General features: G+C 36.1%; 1 protein-coding gene across 5 annotated transcripts in view; it reads right to left on the bottom strand.

The window, feature by feature from the left end:
- Window positions 1-18797, bottom strand: part of QKI (QKI, KH domain containing RNA binding) — a 159268-nt gene that overhangs the window by 91700 nt on the left and 48771 nt on the right. For all 5 annotated transcript variants that reach the window (XM_016956759.4, XM_016956760.4, XM_016956762.4 and 2 more), the window contains exon 3: window positions 3489-3605. In XM_016956759.4, the coding sequence (XP_016812248.1) occupies window positions 3489-3605 (117 nt within the window). The remainder of the gene's footprint in view (window positions 1-3488; window positions 3606-18797) is intronic.

The raw sequence follows: 18797 nt of genomic DNA, 5'->3' as shown, positions 1-18797 counted from the left end.
AAACCCTCACAACATCTGGGGTCACAAGTGTACTGGGTGGTGTGTGAAATGGTAGTCAAAGTTTCTAATACTCAATATTCAAGTTGTTCTAGTATGTCTGAAGTTATCACTCTTAGAAATGGTTTATAATTAGAAAATAATGTACCACAGAATAGAACTCAGACTTCAGTTTGTTTTTCTTTTTTCCCCCGAGACAGAGTCTCGTTCTGTCACCCAAGCTGGAGTGCAGTGGCACACAATCATAGCTCACTGTTGCCTCAACTCCTGGGCTCAAGCATCCTCTCTCCTCAGCCTACCTAGCAGCTGGGACTACAGGTGCACGCCACCACACCTGGCTAATTATTTTTTAAGTTTTATTGTAGAGATGGGGGTCTCACTATGTTGACCATGTTGGTCTTCAACTCCTGGGATCCTCCTGCCTCAGCCTCCCAAAGTGCTGAGATTACAGGTGTGAGCCACTGTGCCCAGCCTAGTTTCAAATTTGACTGCCACATTTTGGCGTGTGACCTTTGGCAAATTACTCAACCTCCCCAAGGCTTTGGTCTCTTCATTTACAAAATAGCTGGTACAGACAAGAAGTTCATAATAGTTTTCAAGCCCTGGTTCCATGATCTTAACTAGTACCATTCCACTGGGTATTTATGCACTAAATCAATGCTGTTGAGCCCATCAATAATGCTGAAATAATAACAATCCAAGAAAATGAAAACTAAAGTGGCATATTAACTTACTTGCTAAAAACCAGCAGCTTAGAATAATATAGTACTAACTTCCCCAAAGCATTAGAAGTACATAGCATTTACAATTTTCTTTATTTAACCAACCTTTTTGGGGAACATGAGGGAAGGTACACCTAAGCCTTTCATTTATTACCTGAACTAGTCACTCCTTTCACAGGTATTTTTTTCAAGTGCCTGCACTCTGTGCCAGGTACTCACCAAACACCAAGGAAATTAATACTCCATAGAATAGCCATGGTAGGCTCTCACTGAGTTTACCAGTGTAGGGAAGGATTCAGACCAGCACACACCATTCCCATCGTAGCATTTTTTGTTAAAAGTAAAACAGGCAATCAGTATATACACACGTATATATATACACATTATATATATCACACACACATATATATACACACACATGTCTATATATACATGGACAACTCTGTAGAAAAGTTTAAAGCACATGGCTTTTCCTCTTGAACTCCTGAAATACATCTCAATGAGCTATCTTTATTACTTACATCAATACTTCTTTTTGTTTCCATCTCTTTTCATGTTCTTTACCAAACGGCCAAGCATTCCATTCTGACTTTACTTTTATTATAAACACTTATAAGAGTGCAACAGTATAATCACACAGTTATATGCTCTAATGCTCATTGTCTGTGAGGGCTTCAAACAGTAAGCAAGGTGAGTGGGGGGCCATTACTGCAGAATTCACAGAAACTCAGAAGCAGGGAAAAAGGGGTTTTGTTAACTGGCTGACAGAATAGCCTAACTGATGAATATATACTAATCTTTTTATACAGATTTATATATCTGTCAGATGTCAAGACTTCATTCATTGTCCACAGGCAATTAAACTAGTATTACTTAGTGACCACATAATCCTAAGTCCAAACATGAGAACCAAAACTTCATGGCAACATTCATTTGAAAAGATTATCACTCAACTGATTCAAAATATGCACATTTTTTTAAGATTCTAATAAAAAAATTTAATACATCTAAAATTGCTTAAGGAGAACTCACAGACTCCCATGAACATATCTTTAAACACAGCTGACAAGGAATACATTATAATAAGATTTTTAAATAATCAATATTATGAGAACTTTTTGCCCAAATTTCTTGGCTACTAAATCATTGATGAGGAGCAAAAATGAATGAGATCCAGTCAGCTTACGTGAGGGCTTAAAAGACATGAGGCGGAGGGCTCAGAAAACAAGTTTATCAGATACCCTGTGGGTTTGGTATTCATTCCGTAAGTTCCACAAAGCGATTCAGTGTACTGGTCTAACACAGCTAACCACGCACTATTCCTAGATAGCCCCTTCAAGTCAATGGAAAGAAAGGAAGGAAGGAAGGAAGAAAGAGAGAGAGAGAGAGAAGGAGACAGACAGACAGACAGACAGACAGACAGACAGACCAAACCTTCCTAAAACACTTTTAATCTTTGGCCATCAAAATCTATTTTTTTAAATCCGTCAATTTTTACAAGAATTGAAATTCAAAACTATCCTGCCTCACAGTATTGCTGGGTAAGACAAACTAGGTAAATAAAATCTTCCTAACAATAATATTTAGATAGTTGGGTCTTTACTAATTAAACCAGCAAAAGAAGAAATGGCAGGAGAAAAAAACCCACAGAAACAGAAACAATATACTTTAAAATGTAAAATCAACACAAAATGTTGATGAAACCCAAAGTGTATCTCATATGGCTAGTGATAGCCTTCCTTTTAAAAGATTTCTGTCTTCTAACTCTCCCAGTGATCTGACATACATCCAAAGTTATTTGACCATTCTTATTTAAATCTCATCAAAAGAAATATTTCAGATTTTTCAAAACTTTTATATACTTTTACACACATTACAGTCTGACTAATTTCCAAACTGGCAGCTTCCCAAAAGTAAATGACAAAGGAAGGTAACATGATGAACTGATATTTTAATTTGCTAAGTAAAAAATGATAATTAACAAGGGAAAATCGCCAGGCATGGTGGCTCACACCTATAATCCCAGACCTTTGGGAGGCTGAGGTGGGTGGATCACGAGGTCAGGAGTTCGAGACCAGACTGACCAACATGGTGAAACCCCATCTCTACTAAAAATACAAAAATTAGCTGGGCATGGTGGCGTGCGCCTGTAATCCCAGCTACTCAGGAGCCTGAGGCAGGAGAATCACTTGAACACAGAAAGCGGAGGCTGCAGTGAGCCAAGATTGCACCACTGCACTCCAGCCTGGGTGACATAGCGAGACTCCGTCTCAAAAATAACAAACAAAGAAAAAAAGAAAAACAAGGGAAAATCATGACAACACCTTTAAAAAGTTTAAAAGTTCCTGACATGGAACATAGTGGGTTTTTTTGTTTGTTCGTTTTTGAGACAGAGCTTTACTCCTGTTGCCCAGGCTGGAGTGCAGTGGCACAATCTGCAATCTCTGCCTCCCGGGTTCAAGCAATTCTCCTGCCTCAGCCTCCTGAGTAGCTGGGATTACAGGCGCCTGCCACCACGCCCGGCTAATTTTTGTATTTTTTTAGTAAAGACAGGGTTTCACCATGTTGGCTAGGGTGGTCTCAAACTCCTGACCTCAGACGATCCGCCTGCCTCGGCCTCCCAAAGTGCTGGGATTACAGAAATGAGCCACCGCGCCCGGCCTGGAATATAGTGTTTTAAGCACAAAAAAATCTGGAAATTTTATTATTACGATGTAAAAGTTTAGTAAGTTACTCACATAAAGACTTAGTCCATTTTCAAGGACTTACCTTTTTTTTATCCCTCATTGAGCCTTTGCCTCGGACCATGATTTTACATCCGGTTTCTGCTTCAAGTTGTTTGGCTGTAAGTCCTCTAGGTCCAAGGATTCTCCCAACAAAATTAAACTGAGAAAAAAAAAAAAGGATCACTATACATTATTCACTTGCTGGAACTTACAGCTCTTAAAATATAAAGTATATCTACATTTACTTACTGAAGTTAAATGTCTTTTTAATACTAAGTTGAAATAAAATCTAGAGCCCTTATGAATTTCTTGCCAAGTCTCAGGTCTAATTACAATAGCTCATCGTTTAGCATTATTTTCACAAGTATTAACACAAACTATGAACTGGGAACAGTATACAGCTAGAACAGATACAACTGTCCATCAACAAATAACCTAAAACAGAGAGTATTAAAGAGTTTGACAAAATATTAGATGCCAGCCAAGAATACAAGTCCCTTCCACAAAATGTCCAACTGTCTCTTTGTCATGACAGTGTTGAAGAAATTGTTAGGGACTGCCCTTTCTACCAAAATCCTTTGGGGAAAGTCCTCTTTTATTTACCTAAGAAAAATTATACTTTCTCCAGAAGCAACTGTTCAGAAATACGTTACGAAAACTATGGGTTGGCTACACTAAATGTGTCTTAAGAGTACATATTCCTTTCTACCTTTAACTTATAAGAAACCTAAACTCTGAATATCACTAAATAGGCCAGTGATATCAATAATTGTATAAATTAAAAACTGTACAATAAAAAAATAAAAAATTACCATCCCTCAACAGAAATTCCTAATATTCATATATACAAGTTATTTCTTTAAAGCCAATAGGAAAAACGGGCTAAATCGTGAAAAGTAAATTTTCCTCATTTGCATGTTATCTGCATAAAGGCCAAAATATAAGAGTTTGCTATCAGTTCCACAAAATTCCACAGGTGGTTTTCATTTACTTATTCAATCAAATAGGTACTGATTCTTATGCATATGGTCTCCTACTTTTTTCTTGCATTTATCCAACTTTTAGTATATCATTACATAAAAGTAACATGCTAGAAAATCCACTGCCATCAGGGCTTAAGAAGCTGGGTACTTCTGGTATCATCTGTACTCCACTGGCTCTTATTTTGCATTGCCGCACCTTAGAAAAGTGATTCTCAAATGAAAGGTGGTAGGTAGTACGCCTGTATCATTCGAAGAAAGCCTCCGAGGGGATTTTCATACATCTTATTTCACCCTCTGTTGAGACTCACAGACTCATCTATAAGCACTTAATTTAGCTCTTCAAGATCCTAGATTCTGAAATCTGCTAATAGCTCTTTATATTCAAATAAAGTCCCTTATCTTTGCCCAGTGCTTCAGTATATAGTAATTTTACCTCTTTACCCAACCTAAACCCCCACCATGATCCATTTTAACAAAGTACTTCCAATTTAGAAACTCATCAACTTAACGGTCCTACATCTCCAATTTAAATAAACTCAAGTAGTATACTACGGTTATGTGCTTAAACTCTGAGAGCACACAGATTCTAGCTGGTATCCAAGCTCAAATATGAAAACAGTAATCAGGAATCTGAAAATTGGCCAGGCGCAGTGGCTCACACCTGTAATCCCAACACTTTGGGAGGCCGAGACGGGGTGGATCACTTGAGGACAGGCGTTCAAGACCAGCCTGGCCAACATGGTGAAACCCCATCTCTACTAAAAATACAAAACTTAGCCGGGCTTGGTGGTGCATGCTTGTAATTCCAGCTACCTGGGTGGCCGAGGCATGAGAATCAGTTGAACCCAGGAGGTGGAGGTTGCCGTGAGCTGAAATCATGCCTCTGCACTACAGCCTGGGCAATAAAGCGAGACTCTGTCTCAAAAAAACAAAACAAAACAAAACAAAAACAGGAATCTGAAAATCACATCAAATAAGCCTCAATTACAGAATGGGGATAATACTATCTGATAGAGCTATAGTGATGATGGCATGTACAGATATGTATGTGTATAGCACAATACATACACAAGGTCCAGTAAAAAGTTTGCCATATAGTTCACAATAGCCTACCAAGTCTAATACAAATCCTTTGCTTAAAACCTCAGGCTCTTACTCTTAATTAAGCTTGGAATGTCATTTCTAGAAGGAGATGTGATCAGCAGCAAATTTGCCCTACAGAACTCCAGAGAGACTGGACACTCAGACACTGAGTTTTGCAGAAAACAAGAATGAAAAGGTGGAGCTAATACACAGAACAAGCGACCATCACTGCCCACAGAACAGCAAAGGCCAGGCTTCTGACTTGTAGGTAATGGGCTAGTTTTTTCTCTAGAAAAATTGAAATAACCCACGAAAAGAATTCTGTGTTCCATTATATGACTTCCATCTCAAAGACTAGCACTTTAGGGGGTCATCCCAAATTAAGGTTGGCAGCGGACAGCTCTGTTCATGAACACAAGCTCCTAATTCAAATTTTCATTGTTTCACACTTAAACAATGTTCACCAAAGGTTCAGGAAGGGCTCTATCATGAGAGAGACAGGACAAGATAAAGAAGCAGGACAAGAGACTGACCCTTGAGAAAAAAAAGACTACAAGACAAAGAAGATGATTTAAAAAAAAAAAAAAACTTTAGTACATAGTGTTAAATTATTTTCTAAAATGGTTGTACATATTTTTATCCTCCGTATAGTATAAAAATTTATTTTGATCCACTTCCTCTCCAATATTTATTATCAGTGTTTTTATATTTTAACCATTCTAGTGTATGTATTAAATGTTTCAATTAGCATTCCTCTGACTACTAATGAAGCTAAGCATTTTTTTCACATTTGTTGGCCATTTGGATATGCATTTTTTGAAGGACATTTGAAGTTTCCTGTGTTTTTCTATTGTGTTACCTTTTCCTTATTGATTTCTACTTTGTGGTTACACAACTGACAAGTATTTTTCCCATCCTGTGGCTCGTCTTCTCCCTCTTTAATGGTGTCTTATGATGACTGAAAGTTTTTAATTTTAACACAGTTCAAATTTTCAACCTTATCTTCATGGTTAGTGTTTTCTGTGTCCTGTTTAAAAGAACTCTCTCCCCACCCTAAGGTCACCAAGATACCTTCTGGTGTTATCTTCTAGAAGCTTTATTGTTAAGTCTTTCGAATTTACATCTACAGTGTACCAGGAATTGATGTCTGTGTTATAATTTTCTTTTTTTCTCTCACATGAATATCCAAATGTTATTAAATATACGAATGTCACTGAATAGAAATGTTATTGAAAAGACTACTCTTTTCCAATTGCTCCAGTGTCATCACTGTCATAAATATTTATCTACACAATCGTCCCTTGGTATCTGGGGTGGGGGGGATTGGTTACAGGTCCCCACACAAACACCAAAATTCACAGATGCTCAAGTCCCTTATATAAAACAGTGTCATATTTGCACATAACCTATGCACAACCTCCAATATAATTTATATCATCTTTAGATTACTTAAAATGCCTAATACAATGTAAATATAGTGTAAATCACTGTTATGCTGCATTGCTTAGGAGATAATGACAAGAAAAAATTTGTATATTTCAGTACAAATGCAACCATTTGAAATATTTCCCCTAAAAGTTTTGATCCTAGGTTGGTTGAATCCACAGATGTGGAACCTGAGGATACAAACAGCTGACAGTACTTAGGTCTGTTTTGGAGCTCTCTAGTCTATTCCATTTATTTATCTTTGCTTTAATATTATACTGTATTAATTATGGTAAATTATATGGTACACCAAGTTCTTCTCTCTTGCTCTTCCTCAAGAGTGGCTTAGCTATTCCTGGCCCTTTCCATTTCCACGTATTTTAGAATAAGTCCATCAATTTCTAAAATAATACTTGCAAGAATTTTCACTGAGATCACATAATAATATAGACTCTTCAAAAACCATAAACATGGTGAAAATTTCTCCATTTGGTTAAGTTATCTCTCATCTCTCTCAATAACGTCGTTTATTTTTGTTTAGGCTAAAGTGCAAGTGGCACAATCATAGAGCACTGTAGCCTTGAATTCTTGGCCTCAAGCAATCCTCCCACCTCAGCCTCACCATGCCTGGCTTTTTTTTTTTTTTTAACTTTTTTGTAGACATCAGGTCTCACTACGTTGCCCAGGCTGATCTCAAAATTCCTGGACTCGAGCCATCCTCACCCCCACTCCACCCCAGTGCCTAAGCCTCCCAAAGAGCTAGGATTACAGGCTGGAGACACCATGTCTAGCCTCAAAAATGTAGAGCTTTTTTTGATTGCGCCTTGTTTTTACTTTTGTTGTTGTTAGATTCATTCCTACAAATTTACAGGGCTTTTTCTGCTACCGTATATCATAATTTTAAGTTTTCATTTTCTGTTTCTGGTATATGAACATATAATTGGGTTTTTTTCTATCAACCAGCATTTCTTCATTACTGACTCTCATAAATCTTTTGTAGATTCTTTTGGATGCTAAACAATCACATCACCTGCAAATAATGACAGTTCTCTATTTTCCTTTCCTATCATATATTTTTATTTCTTTTTCTTGCTATCCTTACAGTACTGGTCAGCATACCTTGAGTTCAAAGCCAAATAAAAGTGTATCATCCTTGACTTGTTCCAAATTTCAAGAATAAAGGTTTCAACAGTTCACCATAAAGTTTAATCTTAAACTTTTTGAAGATACACTTTATCACATTAAAATTCCCTTCTATTTCTTAGTTTGCTAAGAGTTCTCAACTACAAGTGGATATCTAAATTTATCATTTTTCACTATCTATTAAAACAACATTTCTCCTTAATTCTGTTATTGCAGTGGATTTCAACTGCAAATGTTAACCAACTTCAACTTCAAATTTAATTTCAAATTCAATTTCAACTTCAAATGTTAAACCAATTTAATGCAAAACCAACTTGAGCAAATTGTTTCCTGGCATTCTGGTGATTTTTTTTTTTTTTTAAGAAATGTCCATTCATAAATAGAACTGGCCCACAATTTTTCTTTCTCATAATACACGTCTCAGGTTTTGGTATCAAGGTTATTTTGGTAGCAAAACATGTTGGAATGTATTCCTCCTTTTTCCACTCCCCAGATAAGCTTGTATATGGCTGTTATTTCTTCCTTAAATAATGAATAAAATTCACTGGTGAAGCTACCTGAGCCTAGAGATTTCACTACAGAAAGTTTTAAATTATGGATTCAGACTTTCTATTCCTTCATATGTCAATTTTTAAGTTGTATCCATTTTGTCTAAATTTTCAAATTTGTTGATTTAAAATAGATGCCTAATTTATTTTTAATACCAGTAAGATCTGAAACGATGTCTCATTTTTTTATTCTTGACTGGTTACCTGTATCTTCCTTTTTCTTGATCAGTCTTCAAAAGTGTTTTAAAAGAACCTGCTTTTGTTGACTGAGGTAGACTGATTTCAAAAATGGCCATAATTCTCTGCCCCTCATTGTGTCCATGCCACCTGCAAAGGGAATCTGCATCTCCTCCCACCCTCCTGAATCTAGGCTAGCATTGTGACTTGCTTTGGCCAATACAATGTAGTGGTGAAAATGATATGCCTCAGTGTTAGTCTTACGTGGTTCTACTCTCTTAGAGCCCCTTTCCCCCATGTAAACAAGCTTGGACTAAAACTTGTTGGGGAATGAAAGACAGTGACCCAGTCATCATCAATATCTGCAACCACACAACTCCCAGAAGTAGAACCACCTGACTGACCTTACAGCTGACTGGAAGAAGGACTAAGGAGCTCAACAAGTGGTTTACTTAAGTTTTTGGAGTAATTTATTATAATGCAGAGATAGCTAGCTGATATATTGAATTACTTCATTTTGTGTTTGTCTTTAATTGATTTCTACTCTTCATTTAATTATTTCCTTCCTTCTACTTCCTTCGTTTAATCTGCTGTTCTTTTTCCCTTCCTTCGTTTAATCTGCTGTTCTTTTTCCAATTTTTTGAAATGAATATTTTGCTTATTGTAGTCCTTCTTTTCTAACATATACATCTAAAGCTTTACATATACCTCTAAGCTGGTTTTAGTTGTATCCCACAAATTCAGATAGGGAGCAGTTTCATTTTCATTCAAAGTCAAGGTAATTTGACATCTACTAAATATTTAAATATATTATTCTCATTTCAACATATAATAATTTCCTGTAGTTTTGATTTTTAGCTTCCCACAGTGTAATCAGCAAACATGTTATATGTAATAGCCATCCTTAATATTTGTTCAAACTTGCTTTTCAGCATAGCATATGGTCAATTTTTGTAAATATTCCATAGGTGCTTAAAAAGAATGCAAAGTCTGGTGTGATTAAATTTTACCTGTTTCGCCTTTTACTTCTATTTTTGCTGTATATGTGTAAAGGCAATTACAACCAACCCTTAAACAAGAGGTCTGAACTATGTGGGTCTACTTACAGAACATTTTTCCACAAATATTACACCAAGTATGACACCCCTCCCACCTCCATCACCTCTTCTGCCTCTGCCACCCTTGAGACAGTAAGACCAAACCTGAATCTTCCTCCTCTTCCTCAGCCTACTCAATGTAAAGACCATCAGGATGAAGACCTTTATGATCTACTTCCACTTAATGAATAATAAACGTATTTTTTCTTCCTTATGATTTCTTAAAAACATTTTCTTCTCAATGGCTTATTTTATTGTAAGAATACAGTGTTAATACATGTAACATTCAAAATGTGTTGATCAACTGTTTATGTTATCGGTAAGGCTTCCAGTCAACAGTAGGCTATCAGTAGTTACGTTTGGAGGTAGTTAAAAGTTATACGTGGATTTTTTACTGCAAAGGGAGTCAGTGCCCCTCAGCCCCATGTTGTTTAAGGGTCAAGTGTATATCTTTCTGTCATTATGAAGTGGCCTTCTTTATTATCTCTAGAGATGACTTTTGCCATTAAGCTTACACTGATACTAATATAGATAGAATTTATTTTCTTATGTGTCTTTTCTTGATCCAATCTATTACCTTCAAACTTTTGTTATCCTTATTTTAAACAGGACTCCTGTAAAAATCATCTAAATGAGTTGCTTCTTCATTGAATTTTAACAGGAACAGCCAATTTATACTACATGGTTTACTAAATCTTTTTACTAAGTGTTTTCTATGTCCTCTACTTATTTTCTTTTCTTTCTTGCCTCTTTTTCCTGGATGTGGGCGGACGAAGAAAATATGAACATATTTTCTTCGTTCTCTTCTTCTATTAGTTTGGAAGTTATATGCTTGTTCACCCTAGTATTTACAACATGCTCCCTTGACTTATCAAACATTAATGTTCATTTGTACTTTTACCCTTTTCCCATACAAATTCAAGGACCTCAGAAAGTGTAATATTTATCCTCAATCCAGTTTATATGCCTTTGTTTTCCAAATTCTATATCTTTTAAACTCAACAGGCCATTATTTTCACTTTGTACAAATATGCATTTAGGTTTATCAACAATTTTACCATTTTTGTTGCTCTTTATTCCTTTATGCATCTTCAACTTTTCAAATAATCATCATTCTTCTGCCTGAAAAACAACCTTCAGCATTTCCTTTAGTGAACGTCTTCTAGTAATGAACTCTCTCCACTTTTCCTTATCTGAAAATGTCTTATTTTTGAAGGGCACCTTAAAGATTCTTTATACACCATCTCCTGGATTCATTCCACTGTTACTAATGGAAGTGAACTGAGTCTTCCCGCTGCTCCTTTGAAGGTGATCTTTTCTCTCTTCTAGCTGCTTTAAGATTTTCTCATCATTACTTTTCAGTTGTTTTATTATCACTTGCCGAGGTGTGGTCTCCTTTATCATGTTTATCAGTAAGTATGATAAATATAAAGAAAACCACAATTTCACAAATCTGTGACTTTATTTCTTCCTTTGGTTTTATAGTTCTGAAACACACTTCCCTCAAACTCTGCTTCTGTCCCATTCCACCTCTCCTCTTCTTCTAATACTACAACTACATATATTAAATTTTCTCACTATATTCCTTTTACTTTTCACATTCCCTTCTACTTTTTTCCATCCCTCTGCATCTCTATGCTGAAAATTTTCTTCTGAGCTATCTTCCAGTTTACTAATTCTCTCTTCAAATGCTTCTAATCTTCTGTTAAACCCACCTGTTAATAGTAGGTAAATAATTTTCTGGCTTAGTTTTTCTTTTATAGCTTCCATTTCTCTTCCTTTTCTTGTCTCCTTCCACATAGAAAACTTACAGATCTTATAAAGTCTGGGTCTGAAATTCTAAAATCTAGAGTATGTGGATTTCTATTGTTTTTCAGACTGTTTCTTCAGATTTTTGTTAATGTCATCTTGTCTCCTTGTGTGCTTATTTTCTAGTGTGTGTCAGACAATACACTTAACTAAATAGCTTATAAAAATAATATAAGGCCAAAGACAATAATATCTTCCTCCAGGAAAGATACGTATCAGCTTCTGCCAGGCACCTACTATTACTAGCAACCCAGGATCAATGCAATTTCACTTACTGAGATAGACAATTTTGAGCTGAGATACTGTCTCTGTGAGGACCTGCAACCTCCTAGTTCATTCTTACTCCTAAAGTACATATCCATCAGTGTCCCTACCCCCAAGCGAAGACTAGGCTGGGCATGGCAAGGGAGGTTCACATAGACAAATTATAGACTCCAAACGCTATCCCCCAAAGCTCAGCCTTTCGTCTGTCCTCTCCAGATTCTGCAAACGTGCTCAGCAGAAAAAGAGATCCCCCAAAACAGGGTTATATCCTTGATCATCTCACCTCCTGAAGACCATGAATTAGTAATTCTTCACAATCTTGCTGATTCACAATCTCTGATGTGTTCGGTTATTTTTTTTTCCTATTGTATCCTATTTTCCTGGAATTGCTCAGCTGGCCTGCATTATCTTGTCAGTCCTTAACAAACACAAGTCTACTGGCACTTTTTGAGCAGTTGCTTTTTAATCTAAAGAGGTCTAGAATTGACATAAGGTAGTATGGTATAACAATGTTGAAATGAGGATCTGAATAAAAAAGAAACATAACAGAAAATCTATCAACATGCCTGGCCTTATGTTCATCTCCAATAAGCTCTTCCTACTTTTTTCTACAACATCATCACTTAACCAGTTTATGTAAGTCACAGATTACATTAAATTTCACTTCCCCACTCCTCCAACCTGGACAGAGATAATAATCTTTACATGCTATCACTCACCCACTGTTTTTCAGTAAAACAGAGAACAGCCTTTCATTTTCAAATTCAACAAAACATTTACTTAAGGCTTATTATGTGGCAAGGAGTGAAGTAAATGTGAAGGATTGAGAATAACGAAACTCTGCTCTCAAGAAGTCTGTGAAAATGCCTCTACTATATTTGTTACCTTGGCTATTTCTTTAAGTAACCTTGCCAGCTACTCTTCAATAATAGTTGTACTCTATACAGATCTTTTTCCAAATTGTCACTAACTAGATACACATTATATACTTCACATGTGGCCCAAAAATGTCTGGAAAAATGCATTATGAACAGAGATACTTTAGTACAAATAACTAATATGTAATTGGTTTTGACCCGTACCCTTTGTGAAACCAGCTGCCCTACACTCTGTGACCACATATAGAGCCTTGTTTGGCATACCCCATTCTTTTCATGTATTAACCCTCCTTGGCTGGAACCACATCAAGATTACATAGAAAAGGGCTTCTACCACAGCTAATTAATCCTCACAATTATGATTTACTAAATTAAAAATGTTTGTACAGCAGTTAAAATCACATTAAATCTTACTAACCTTACTAATCTTACTAACCTTAAAATTTTTTACTAACCTTAAAAAATGAAACAATCACTATTGCCCCAAGAAGCCACAAACAGCTCAAGGATGTTAAGGTGCAAGCCATCAGGACTCTAGTACAGCTGAAATTGTCGAGGTCATCCTTGTTGTAAGTAGAGAATGAAAAAAAAAAAAAAAAACTAATCACAGCAGCTGCTTTGTCCACTGCAACAAATTTCCAAGTTAATATCGTTTGCCTTGCATTAAAATTCATTCTGTGTTGATTTATCACGCCAGTTCTGCAGCTTCATTCAATTAAAACAATGTCACAACACTTTCAAAGAAAATCATTTCAAACAGCCTGAGCTAAGTGCAACTTTAAAGGCCAAAAGAAGGGAAAGAAAAAGGGGGAAAAAAGATATTCATTAACCCTACTGTTTAAATACAGACCTTCTCTGTGGCTCACCAATTATATTTCTGCCAAGTGGCATGTTAATTTACAAAGAAGAGGTTTAACAACAATTATGTCTAATGCTGTTCATTGCTGCTCACACTTCATTTTAAATGGAAATGATAGATTTTTCCCAATGACAAAATGTAAAGCATTATAGAAAACCCTTCCATTAACCTTTTTAAAATTCCCTAAAGATAAACTCCTGCAACACATTATCACAATAGATAATAAAAAATGGATTTCCAAAAGCACGTCAAGTGAAACACTTCTAAGAACTGATAAAGTGTAATCTGTGCCTAAAATTTGTGGACGAGGGGAGAGACCAAGTTTTCATTTAAAAAATGCACTTTTTTGGATTGCTTTTTGCACAACAGATTGATAATGTTTTTAAATATTGTGTCTAGTTATTTCTAGGGTGATTTTAGTTAGATGCCTTACAAATCTTTCATTATATCACATAAGCAACACAGTGGGTATGAAACAAATACATTCACAGAAGCATATATGTATATTTTTTGAAGTCTTTCACTTAGCAGAAGACAAAAAACGGACCACACCCAATCTAGTCAACACTAGTGGGCCTATCTTATACAAGTATGTAAGATGAGAGAAGAGTTGTGTCTATATATTAACAGCACAACTGTTTTTAATTAAAAATACAGAATGAATACAGATGATCCTTGACTTACAATGGAGTTAAGTCCCAATAAACCCACCATTGAGTTGAAAGTGCAGTTTTAAATTTAGGATATTTTCAGTTGCAATGGTTTTATCTGGAGATGGCCCCATCATAAATTGAGAAGCATACTGAAAACATATCCTTTCAAACCATTGTAAACAATCCTAAGTCAGACCATTGTAAGTTGGAGACTATATACCAAAATGTCTTGTGTTTTGAGGGAAAACGAGCATCTTATGCCTTGTTACCTTCATATTAATTCTTATAAATTAATAAGTGGCTAAATACATCTCCTGGAGGAATAGCTAATTTATAAAATATAATTAACATTACAGGAAACATTTGGCAAAACCTTTCACATATTAGGCCTTTATAAACATTTTTGTTCATAGCACACACGGCACATGTTACGTACAAGTGCTGTGTAAGAAAAGGTTTCTTACAAGGCTATGTAAAAACAAACAAAAATTTAAAGCTGCATACTTCCATGTTGAAATAGAAAGTGGAAATAGTAACTGTTTTGTTTTTTATTACTGACTTTGTCCTTTGGGATTTATCCTGACAACAGCCAGTCAGGCTTATTATATGAGAAAGTTCTAAACATATGAGTTCCTGTGCTGCATACAACTTACAATTTAGTGACTGAATCCCTCCCTCCAGCTTTACTGAGATATAATGAACAAGGTTTAACTTGTGATGATTTAATACAAGGTATACATTGTGAAATGGTTACCACAATCAAGCTAATTAACACATCCATCACCCACACAGCTACTGTGCCCATCCATGTACACGCACGTGTGTGTGTGTGTGTGTGTGTGATGTTAAGCACCTTTTCATAAGCCTTTTGGATATCTGTATATTTTCTTTTGAAAAAATGTCTAAAAGTTATTTGCCTATTTTTAAATTGGGTGATGTGATTTTTTTTTTTTTTTTTTTTTTTTTTTTTTTTGCTGTTTTGTTGTTTTGGGCTGAGTTAATATTCTGGTATCTTTTGGATATTAAACCCTTAGCAGACATAAGGTTTGCAGATATTTCCTCCCATTCTGTAGGTTGCCTTTTCATTTTGTTGATTGTTTCTTTGCTGTGCAGAAGCATGTTAGCTTGATGTAGTCCTGTTTATTTTTGCTTTTGTTGCTTGTGTTTTTTGGGTGTAATATCTAGAAAAATCATTACCAAGACCAGTATCAAATACCTTTATAATTCAGTGTTTTTTCCTACATGTTTTATAGTTTCAGGGAACTCATTTAGGTCTTTAATCCATTTTGACTAAATTTTTATGTACGGTGTAAGTAAGGGTCCACTTTCATCTTTGGAATGTCAATATCCAGTTTTCCCAGCACCAACTGTTGAAGAGACGATTCTTTCTCCATTGTGCAGTCCTGGTACCCTTGTCAAAGATTAGTTGACTCTATATTCATAGGTTTATTTCTGAGATTCTGTTCTGTTTCATTGGTCTATGTGTCTGTTTTTATGCCAGAAGCAAATTGTTTTAATATAATTTGAAATCAGGAACTGCAATGTCTTCAGCTTTGTTCTTTCTCAAGACTGTTTTGGCGATTAGGTGCTTTCTGTGGTTCCATGTGAATTTTAGGATTGTTTTTTCCTATTTCTGTGGAAAATGCCAATGGAATTTTGACAGGAATTGTATTGGATCTATAGATTGGGAAGTATGGAAATTTTAACAATAATCTTCCAATCTACGAACATGGAATATTTTTCCATTTATTTGCATCTTTAATTTATTTGATCAGTGTTATACTTTTCAGCGAGCAGGCATCTTTTACCTCCTGGGTATTATTTCTAATTATATTATTCTTTCCGATGCTATTGTAAATGAGATGGCCTTTTTTTTTTTTTTTTTTTTGAGATGGAGTTTCGCTCTTGTCACCCAGGCTGGAGTGCAGTGATGTGATCTCGGCTCACTGCAGCCTCCGTCTCTCCCAGGCTCAAGCAATTCTCCTGCCTCAGCTTTCCAAGTAGCTGGGATTACAGCCTGCACCACCACACCCAGTTGTTTTTTTTGTATGTTTTGTAGAGACAGGGTTTCACCATGTTGGCCAGGCTGGTCTCAAACTCCTGACCTCAGGTGATCTGCCCGCTTCGGCCTCCCAAAGTTCTGGGATTAAAGGTGTTAACCACCATACCTGACCTCTTAATCTCTTTTTTGAATAGTTTGTTGTTAGTGTATAGACAGAAAACTGATTTTTGTATGTTGATTTTTATATCCCAGAACTTGACTAAGTGAACAGATTTCTTGATGAAGTCTTGGGTTTTTCTACATACAAGATTATGCCACTGCAAATAAAGATAATTTTATTTCTTCCTTTATGATTTAGGTGTCTTTTACTTTTTTTTTTTTTTTTTTTTGAGACAGTCTTGCTCTGTTGCCCAGGCTGGAGTGCAATGGTGCAATCTCAGCTCACTGCAACCTCCACCTCTTGGGCTCAAGTGATTCTCCTGCCTCAGCCTCCCGAGTAAGCTGGGATTACAGGCATGCATCACCATGCCTGGTGAATTTTTGTATTTTTTAGTAGAGACAGGGTTTCATGTTGGCCAGGCTGGTCTCCAACTCTTGACCTCAAGTGATCCGCCCACCTCAGCCTCCCAAAGTGCTGGGAATCAGAGCCATGAGCCACCACTCCTGGCTGCCTTTCTTTCTTTTTCTTGGCCTAACTGTTCTGGCTAGAACTTACCATATTTAATGGAAGTGGCAAGGGTCTTCTTCCTGACCTTAGAGGAAAAGCTTTCAGCTTTTCACCATTAAGTATGATGTTAGCTGTGGGCCTGTCACACATAGCCTTTATTATGTTGTGGCATACTGTTCTATACCTTACTTGTTGAGAATTTTCATCGTGAAAGGATGTTACATTTTGTCAAATGCCTTTTTTGCATCTTTTAAGATGATCTTATGGTTTTTATCTTTCATTCTGTTAATTTGGTGTAGCTCAGTTAATGATTTGCATATGTTGAACCATTTTTACATTCAGAGGAAAAATCTCACTTGATCATGGTGTACACTCCTTTTAATGTGCTATTCAATTCAGTTTGCTAGTATTTTGTTGAGGATTTTTGCATCTGTTCATCAAGGATATTGGCCTGTAACTTTATTTTCTTACAATGTCCTTATCTGGCTTTGGTTAAGGGTAATGCTGGCCTCATAAAATGAATCTGGGAAGTGTTCTCTCCTGCTCAGTTTTTTGGAAGTTTGAGAAGGGTTGGTGGTAATTCGTCTTTAGATGTTCAGAGGAATTTGCCCGTGAAGCTGTCTGCTCTTGGGCTTTTATTTGCTGGGAGGTTTTGACTTAGTGATTCAATCTCCTCACCCATTATGGGTCTGTTCAGACTTTCTGTTCCTTCATGATGTGGCCCTGATAGGTTGTATGTTTTAGGAATTTATCCATTTCTTCTAGTTTGTTCAATTTTTTGGCATATATTTACTCAGAGTAGTCTTTTATGATCTTATTATTTCTATGGTATCAGTTGTAATGTCTCCTCCTTCATTTATTTTGACTTTTTTTTCTCTTGGTTAGTCCAACTAAAGGTCTGTCAATTCTGTTTACCTTTTCAAAAACCAACTCTGTTTTGTTGAACTTTTCTGTTGTATTCCTGGCCTCTATTTCATTTATTTCTGCTCTGATCTTTATTATTTCATTCCTTCTGTTTAAGCCTCTGGCATCCACTATTTCCAGGTAGTTTCCCACCCATTAAAAAAAAAAAAAATCCCAGGAAATTTTTACTGCGAGAATGAAAAATCACTATGTAATTTCACTACATAGTTTCTTCTATGGGCTATGTATTGCGCGAGATATCATAGATTTCTAAAAAATAAAAGACTAAGAGCGAGTTCCTGACTTCAGGGAATGACCTGCAAGAATCATGCAGATCACTGCATACCATGTGATAACAGCTTAAGAGGTGGGTACAAAGTACTCTAAGGGGAAACAACTGTCTGTAGGAGTCAAAGCACATACAAATAGCAAAAGGAGCACTAGAGCTCAATATTGTGGGATGAGGGGGAGCTGAGCATGTTTGGTGGGAAGGAAGAAATAAGAAAAGAAGTGTTACAGGGAAGAAAAATTAAAAGTACCTGCCATTTTTACAGAAGAGTGAATTGCTTAGGTGGCTAGAAAACATGGGTAGCAGCAAAATAAAGGCTTGGAAAGTAGTTTGGGATCTTTCAAAAGGCCTTGTGCATGGGATCTCATACTCTCACAAATACTGTCTTCTGCTCTTGTCATAAAACACTTGTTGACCTTTATTGCCTTCGTATTTTTATTAATTGGTTAAATAATCTTTTTTCTAATTGTTACTTAGCATCTAGAGTGATAATCTATCTTCCTCACCTGAATTTGTTTTGAATGGTTTCAGCTTATTATCCAGTTATACCAGTACTCAAAGAATGATACACC

This window comes from Pan troglodytes, chromosome 5 (assembly GCF_028858775.2).
Source record: "Pan troglodytes isolate AG18354 chromosome 5, NHGRI_mPanTro3-v2.0_pri, whole genome shotgun sequence".
Classification (NCBI taxonomy): domain Eukaryota; kingdom Metazoa; phylum Chordata; class Mammalia; order Primates; family Hominidae; genus Pan; species Pan troglodytes.
Note: the sequence above shows the minus strand (reverse complement) of the source record. Positions and strands in the feature narration are given on the sequence as shown.